This window comes from Cryptotermes secundus, unplaced genomic scaffold (genome assembly GCF_002891405.2).
Source record: "Cryptotermes secundus unplaced genomic scaffold, Csec_1.0 scaffold581, whole genome shotgun sequence".
NCBI lineage: Eukaryota > Metazoa > Arthropoda > Insecta > Blattodea > Kalotermitidae > Cryptotermes > Cryptotermes secundus.
Genome location: NW_019739959.1, coordinates 329,031 through 337,615, shown reverse-complemented (window position 1 = coordinate 337,615; position 8,585 = coordinate 329,031). Strand labels below are relative to the sequence as shown.

Here is an 8,585-nt window from a genome sequence, read left to right as displayed (position 1 = left end):
GTTTCGGAGGAACGTATCGCCTCCATCTTCAGGGTAGAAGATGGAGGCGATACGTTCCTCCGAAACGTCGGTTAACACCACATATACACGGTGCCAAATCCCAGAAGACTGCTTTCTTCATACACATAAANGCCATAATTGTTGCATTTTAAATTTTATGCCCACACTTTCCCCTTTCTTGATGTGTTACATTACCTGACTGAAACATCTTGTTCTGGGTCATTCCATAGAGCTCTTTCCTTTAAATGTTAATTTTAATTTTCCACTTAATATCCTTGTCATGTTTTGTTTTGTTATGTTTTGTCCATTCTTTTTATGTGGCCAAACCATTATGATGCTCACTCTTGTAACTCTATTGAAAAGTTTTAAATTCCAACTTCTTCCCTTAGAATTTTATTTCTAATTCTATTCTTTTTTCTTTTTGCCTCAGTGTTTATCAGAAATTTCATATCCATTTCTCAGATTTTGTTTTTGTTATTCCTTTTTGAGGGGCCATATTTCAGTGGTGTTCAGAAGCATGACCTGTTCGTGGTTCTTTTTCAAACCCATCTTCAAGACCAGTTACTCTGGCATCTACTGTGGTACATTTTCAGTCACAGTGTTTTTATGTACATTTCTGTTGTTACCAGTTTTTTGTCTTGGCAGGTGCTTAATGATGTTCAGCTGCAGCTCAGTTATATGGAGAAGGTTGAGCGAAGCACGTGCGGTGCACAGGCTCATTGTGTGAGCGCACTCAGAGAGGCTCAGTGTGTTCTGTTGGAAGGAGAACTTGATGTTATTCAAGATATGATATCAGCGTTACAGCAGCCGACTGGCACGAAGCTCATAAACACATCTTCCTTCCTCACAGCAGGTAAGGTCTGCGGTGAGGTTCTGTCAGCACTTTATAACTCATGGAGTCGTTAATCTCATTAATGTAAACATCTGAGGTCAAAATTTTATGAAGGGAAATACAGGCCCCCACAGTGCATAGTCAACATCAAGCCATGGTTCCCTTCTGCCAGTTGTCATCAATCAGGAACTTGGACCATAGGGCTCTGAATGAATAGAGGTTGGTGAATAGTGAATTGGGAAGGATGTAGAAGGATGAGTCATGACCAGAATACAAGTGCTGTTATGTCATTTTGATGGAGGCACAGAGGAAAAGCATGAAAAACTTCATTCAGGACAGTCTGTGTGCCACCCAACATTCAAACTTGGCATTCACTTCCTAAATAAAAGTCATGAGTGTTACCACTTGAGCCAGCTTTCTTAGTCATGAGCATCACTCTCCTCAATCTGTCAGTGATTTCTTTCCTATGAGCACCCCATCACTGAAGTTGATGACTTTTCCTTGTCAGCAGGCAGTAGATAGAAGGACCAAGAAACCAGAAACAAAAGGCATTAGAAAGAAGCACAGTACTACTTTTATATACAGTTATTACATTTGTAATAGGTTGCCAAATCTCCTTTTCAACATGGGAATATCAGATGAACATTATTTCAGTATACACATAATATTTTGTAAATAAGTTCTCAAAGTTTGTGACAGTGGTATATTAATACATTTATTGTGTTTGTGGACAGTATCCATCCTCCTGTTCAGGTAAAAGCCTACTTAGTTTGGCCCACTCAGTAGAGCTAGTCCCTATCCCTGGACTTTAGCACTAACACAAGATAGGATGTATAAACGAAGCACATCATGAACCATCATAAACCTAGCACCTATATCCATGCTTGTTTCACAGCTGTTGTTGTTAAAATCGGAGTACTATCAGAATAGAAGCCATCCCTAAAGAGACAGATTCCCTGTATAGTACCAACATAAAAACTCAGCATTCACTCATAGTCTACACTGAATGGCGTTGTATTTTTGTGACTTCTGCTGCAATAATGGTAGTCCAGATGAGATGTCCAAGCTGGGATGACTGATCAGATGATGTACTGGAGACATGTGAGCAGATTCCTCGTATTTCTTGTAGGTGGTGTTTGGTTGAATCTGCAAGACCTTCATTTCTTTCCAACATATTGTCACGTGTTGGGTATGTAACGTGACAAATAACTTCTCGCCATCTTGGATGTAGCAAATTTATTGAACACTCGCTCTTACATTTACACAATTCACAGTTTCGCAATTACTGCCATTTGCAGTATCACAATTACTTCTGCTGGAGTCACTGCCATGCACTCGATACAACTCAGCTCGTAGCTGCTGGACTTCAATTCATACTGGATACTAGCTCAGTACTCACTACTACTGTTCGCTGCTCCTTATTTAGGCTCGGCATGGACAACATAGAGAACACCTTGCTGCTTGGCAACAGATATCAGGTATTGTTGTCAGGTCTTTCTACCTACAAATTTCCTAGCAGTAGTCGCTGCATGGACTCGCCTTTTGCGTGACATCACAACCTCGCGAGGAGGGGTGTTTACCGAGCGTTGGGTAATAATGGGAGGAGTGGGGGTAGGTGACGTCACTTGTGGAAGTGCAGAGTTCATGTGACCCCTACTTCCTGTTGCACCATCCATGTCACAATATTTTATGGCCTTCATATGCATGTTGGGGTAATTTTGATTTTTTGAGCCAACCTTGGGTCAGGTTTTATTTGTGCTGGTGTCCAGAGATAGGGACTATCACCTGGGCCCAGCTGAGTAGGCTTTTACATGAAGACGGAGACAGAATCCAGTCTCTGAAACATGGTGTTTAAAATAAAAAACAGGACAATGGATAATGTCCAAAACACAGTAATTGTAATAATATTTTGTGTTTGCAGTCCTTTCAACTGGCTATGATGCTGAGCAGACATTAGATGGAAGTTTGGAAATGCAGGGTTTAACCAATTCTGGATCAAATCCTATCAGCTTCAACTGCCAGAGTTCACTTGGTAATGGAAAGACTGGTGGTGGCGATCAGCTTGCCAGCACAGTAAAAGAAATACCAAGAGGAGAAATCAATGATCGCTTCAAAACAGTGATTATAAAGTCTGTTGATTTCCTCATTAATGTAGGTATGTAAATTTATGTTTAAGAGACCTCTGTACTTTTACCTGCATGATGAAAAGATAATGATGAATAATTGTTCATGTTGTACGTGTTGAATTTTTGCTTTGTACACTTTGAAGACATCACAGTGGAAACATCAGAGAAACAAGAAGGCACTTACAGGCAAAAAAATTATAAAATTTGGCATACTGAAGTTTATATTTATATGTGAAATGTACAGAGAAACCGCACATTGCTGATGTTATTACAGTCCACCTTCAGAGATACATTCTGGTTTGTCTGAACTCATAAATGCATTAGGTGAACATGAGTCACTCACTCATGGAGCTGAGCCCCTCTTGAGAAGCCGCCAATTTTGCAGCTACTCAAGAATTTCCCTGAATTTTATGGAAGCAGAAGGTTCATTCCCATGTTCACAAGAACCCTCCACTGGTACCTATCCTGAGCCAGATCAATCCGGTCCATACTGTCCCATTAATTTTAATATTGTTCACCTACCTATGTCTTGATCTTCCCATTGGTCTCTTTCCTTCTGGTTTTCCCACCAATATCCTATATGTATTCCTTTTCTCCCCCTTCATGCTAGATGCTCTGCCAATCTCATTCTCCTTGACTTGGTCATTCTAATTATACTTGGAGAAGAGCACAAGTTTTGAAGCTGCTCAGTACGCAGTTTTCTCCAACCTCCCGTCACTTCACCTCTCTTCAGTCCAAATATTCTCCTCAGCATGGGTACATATGTGAAAATTTAAATAGTTTTGTATTGCTTCTGGGAGTGTCTTGAAAGTTGAAAATTGATATGTTGTCTCTGATTCATTTTTTGTTTACCATTTCTTATATTACATATTTGCTGTTGCCACTGTTGTCTGTAATGTGGAGAATTTTTTTAAAATTAATTTTAACTCTGTGCTCCTTCTAACATAATAGAATCTAGTAAAATTATAAAAGGCTGTTCCCCATCTAATATTGCAGAACGTAGTGAAATCTTATGTGAAATGTGAATATCTGATGGCACCGCACTTTGTTTTTTAAATAGACTCTTCAAAGGGTTAGCATATGTCAGATAGATGGCACTACAATTTTACTTAAACTTACATATGTGACTCAGATCAGATAGTATTTTAATCTGCTTTCATAATTAATGTGTTTGATAAGTAATTGGAGTGATTTAGTAAATCATCATTTCTGATAGTTTTCCCCGCACCTCCTAAATGGTAATTTTCCACATTGGTAATCTTTAATGTTACCTGATGTCTCACATATGGAGAAATAGTGGGTGTTATGCACGGAGTCCTGTTGTATGGCACACATACAACAACAACAGCAACGACAACAAACTATGTACTGTTTAAATGTGATCTCATACAGTAGTTAAGGATTAAGAAGAGATGTGCAATATATTGTGTGCCATACATATGGCTGAATACATGATTCTATAGCCAACTGACTTCACTGGAGGAAAGGCTACTTATACCTACATATTTTTACTAAAATCAGTTAGTTTGTTTCTGTGTTTATCTGAAGATTTCCAGTTTACCCTGAATGGAAAGCAGAAGAAGCAAGTTCCGAAGTACAATACCTGAATTAATGTAAATATTGTTCTAGAATTTAATTATTTTAATAATAATCTCTGTTAAAAATAATGTTAAAATAACTTCCATGTATTACAGAGCAAAGAAATGGACGTAGCATGTCTGGTTGTGGGGTAGAGCAAAGTTATGCTCGTCGACTGTTGGCCACAATGCTGCAAGGACTGAGCTCTGTTCTTGAGAAGCGCAGTGCAGGGCAACGCAGCACATGGAGTGCTGTTATGTGGGCTGCACGAGACTTGCTCAGGGTGCAAGCTGCACATCTTCTAATGTGGCTGCTCTCACCCTGTCAACCTGTTAAAATGAGAACCTTTGCAGTGCACACACTCCGCTCCGAGTCGCGCTGCAAGGAGCTACTGAATATGATTTTACATACTCATGCTCAAGTAAGTTTACAAGCATTGATTATACTCGTACATATTCTGGGATTGTAAAAATAAGCAATTTCTCATGTCAAGAAAATAGAAGAAAGTAGTTCTTTTTAATTATATATAACATTGTGTGAACTCTTTTTATTTTGACAAATGTAAGATGGAAATGCCCCATGTTGAAGCAGATTAGAATAGCTCCATTGTAGCCCTGTGAGTTGTCAAAGGCAATAAAAAAGGAACCTGGTGTCTGGAGGTATAACTGGGCTACCCTGTCACTGGGGGACATAAATACAGAGACCTGGTCCTCCAGGTTGGAGGTTGGATGCAAGGCTGACAACATAGCAAAAGGACTGATACGAGGACCTTCTACTAAAAGAGCGAAGGAACTGTTGAAGTTAAACAGGAACCAGCTACGATGAATGGTATTACTACTTACAGGACACTGTCACCTTAAAGGACACCTCTTCAAACTGGGACTAAGTGACAGTCCAACTTGTGAGAGGTGTCAAGAAGAAAATGAAACAGCCACACATATCCTGTGTGAATGTGAGACCTTAGCTTATTTAAGATTATGTCACTTGGGTCAGTACTTTATGGAACCAAGTGACTATTTCAATGCCCCCACGTACAAAATACTATGCTTCATTCGAATCGCACAATTGTTGAGGGGATAATCACAAGGAGAGGCACAATAGGTCACTGTGATCGCAGTGCAGGGGCCAAGAAGGCCCACCACCCCTTATACATTCATTCATTCATTCAAGGCTGATGACCTTGCTCTGTGAAACTATAATCATTGTTTCAAAACTCTGAGAAGTGAAAACTGGATGGTGTAATTGAAGAGAAATCTGCCAGAATCTTCTAAGGAAATGCAAATGGCTGTTTTGTTAATGTCTGTGAAGATAAGCTGGAAACCACTGTGCAGGAATTCATATTTTCTGTCACTTGTGACCTAGAACATACTTGTATTCTTCCAAAAAGCTAAACCTTCTGTATCAGATATGAAGCCACGTCTGCTTGTGAGAGTTTAATGTAATGCAGAATGGTTAGACCTGTCACACATCTTTCAGTCTTTGCGTGATAGGTGAGTGTGGAACATTAATGAGGTGATGAGCAGCAAGGGGAAACTGGAGTATTAGAATGAAGTCTGCCTCAGTGCCTCACCAAACGTCACTTTCGAATAGTTAGTATTCCTGCTTCATATCTGGGGAATACCAAGTTCAAAGTTCAGCCTAGAAACCTGCCGTTATGACTGCAATTTTCATGTTTTTCTTCATTCACTCCAGATACTTGCCAGGATTATATCAAAAGTTAAAGCATGCCGCAGACATTTCCTTTCTAACAAACTTTAGTTTTCATGGGAAGAAATCATGGCTGAGCTATTGTGCACGTATTTTTAGTATTCAGGCATTGGTGTTATTGGACATTGATCTGTAAGAGGGAACTCTTCTTCTTCCTTATGTAAGGTATTTTCTTTCTTCCCCCCCCTCCCTCTTTTCTTTCAGCTTCTTCTTTTCATGCATCCCTCTTCCAGTTTCAAATTAATAAATGTAATGTTCTCAGACTGAACAGAAGTTTGCAGTGTTTCTGTGGGACCTCATCTATAGATCTTCTGGTCAGATGTCATGTACTGACCTGCGGACATGCCAAGATTTCAGTCTGCAGTTGCAGTCATGGGGAATGATGAACATTACTGCTGGTGACCTCTGGGAAGATGAATTGAAGATGTTACTAGCAGACATGGAGAAGCAGCGTCAGCAGCATGAGAAACAGAATGACGGAGCTGCACACAGGTTGGTTCCTTTCTTCCCATATTTAGCCTCCAACATATTCTGAAGTCAGTAACATTAAGGAATTTCCTCAACACATTGGTTATACATAAATCATAACACTTTAAAATCAAGGATTATCTAGCTGTCGCTTCTCCTGCATTCAACATGAAACAGCTTTTAACAAAAATAGCATGGCACCTAAATAAGTGAATCTGCTCATGTATTTTCCTTCTTGTCCACCTCTCTTCTTTGTAGCAGGAAATGTATAGATTACTTTTTGTCTCATAAGTTTTCCCCTAATTTTGCCATGGTGTACAGTTCATTTTTCATAACCATCAGCACAGGAACGCCTGTTAAACCTGCCCTTTCTCTGCACTGCCTGCTAATGTCTGCTAAGCAGTCAGACTTTTTGCATAATAGGTCTGTGACCACTGGGTCAATAAGTACCCTTCTTGAGACAGGACTGTCATGAGATTCCACTGTTAAGTATATGAACACTGCACAGCACTGATGTGTCTATGCCTGCTCTTCAGTCACATGGAACCTATATAACAATTCTCCAGTAGCAGACCCTGAGCTGTGTTTAACTGTATATAGTTTGGTACATAGGACAAGACCTTTAGATTAACCTGTTGGCACCGTTTCCATCAAGCCTGAAGATGATGGCAGTAGATTCCTCTGAAATATTGGTACCTTTCTACAAGTAAGATGTAAAAGTTTGTCACGGTGGTATATTAGTACAAATATATGTTTTTGAACATTATNTACGTGCAGCTGGGGAGGTAGGGGTCAACATGTCACAATATGTTTTTGAACATTAGCCATCGTCCTGTTTATTTCAAAATGCAACATATCAGAAATAAGGACTGGCCCTATCGATTGGGCTCAAGTGAGTAGATTTCACCTAAAGACAGAGACAGTATCCAGTCTCCAAAATGTTGGGATAATGTCCAGAAACATAATGTTTTGTACCTATTTACAAAACTAAATCATGTCTCATCCCAGAAGACATTAACCTTCATGGCCATGAAAACTTCTGATAATTTGAGGACTAGTACCTTCTGGAAAATAATGCCATGTAGTCTGGTGGAGGTTCCCTGACATTTCAAGGGAATATACTGTCTCTGTCTGAAGGGTGAAAGGCTAAGCTAAGCAAGCAGGCAACTTTCAGATGTATTTTGGATTTGAGGCTTATGCAATCTTGATTATGAAGACTTCTGTCTTCTGGGATGTAACTTCCTTGACTTACTCTTTCACCCAGAATTTGGAGGCAGTATGTTCTGTGAAATGTTGACAGACTTCAACTGTGATATACGATATTACATCCCAGAAGATAGTAGTCTTCATGGTCACAATGGTGAGGACTTCATGTCCATCATTATAATCTTGTGAAGCACAAAATAATGCCTGTGAATATTTCTTTTTTTTCAGGAGTGTATTCAAATTTGAAGGATTAATGAAGACTGTTGCTGAAGCTGCCATGAGCATCACTCGTACGGTGGTGGATGCACAGAATGGCGAGCGTAAAGTGTTCATGGAACATATCAAGCAAGCCTATAGTGAGAATGTACAGATCTGCATCAAATGGCATAAGATCATCCAGCAGTTATCACATGAGCGAGCTGTTTGGTTCTTTCCAGACTCATACCCAAGGTAAGCATATAATTTCTGGGATATGAAGTACACTTTTTTTATATGTGTGTATATAAGAATTTGTCTTTGAATACACAGTTTTCCTCAACCCATGAGGTGTCTGCTTTGCATACTGTCCTTCCATATATTGACTGCTCTGCTGCACCTCCTTTCCCCTTGTGGGTTCCATTCTGCAACCTGCCTAGCAATTCTGCAGTCCTCCATCCCAGTGACATGGC

The 8,585-nt window shown here is 39.7% G+C and overlaps 1 protein-coding gene across 4 annotated transcripts in view; it reads left to right on the top strand.

Annotated features, from left to right (window-relative positions):
• The window catches only part of LOC111872162 (lysosomal-trafficking regulator), an 87,212-nt gene that overhangs the window by 55,421 nt on the left and 23,206 nt on the right, over nt 1-8,585 (top strand). For all 4 annotated transcript variants that reach the window (XM_023865754.2, XM_033754554.1, XM_033754556.1 and 1 more), the window contains 4 exons: nt 2,754-2,987; nt 4,653-4,957; nt 6,506-6,735; nt 8,146-8,367. In XM_023865754.2, coding sequence (XP_023721522.1) covers nt 2,754-2,987; nt 4,653-4,957; nt 6,506-6,735; nt 8,146-8,367 — 991 coding nt within the window. The remainder of the gene's footprint in view (nt 1-2,753; nt 2,988-4,652; nt 4,958-6,505; nt 6,736-8,145; nt 8,368-8,585) is intronic.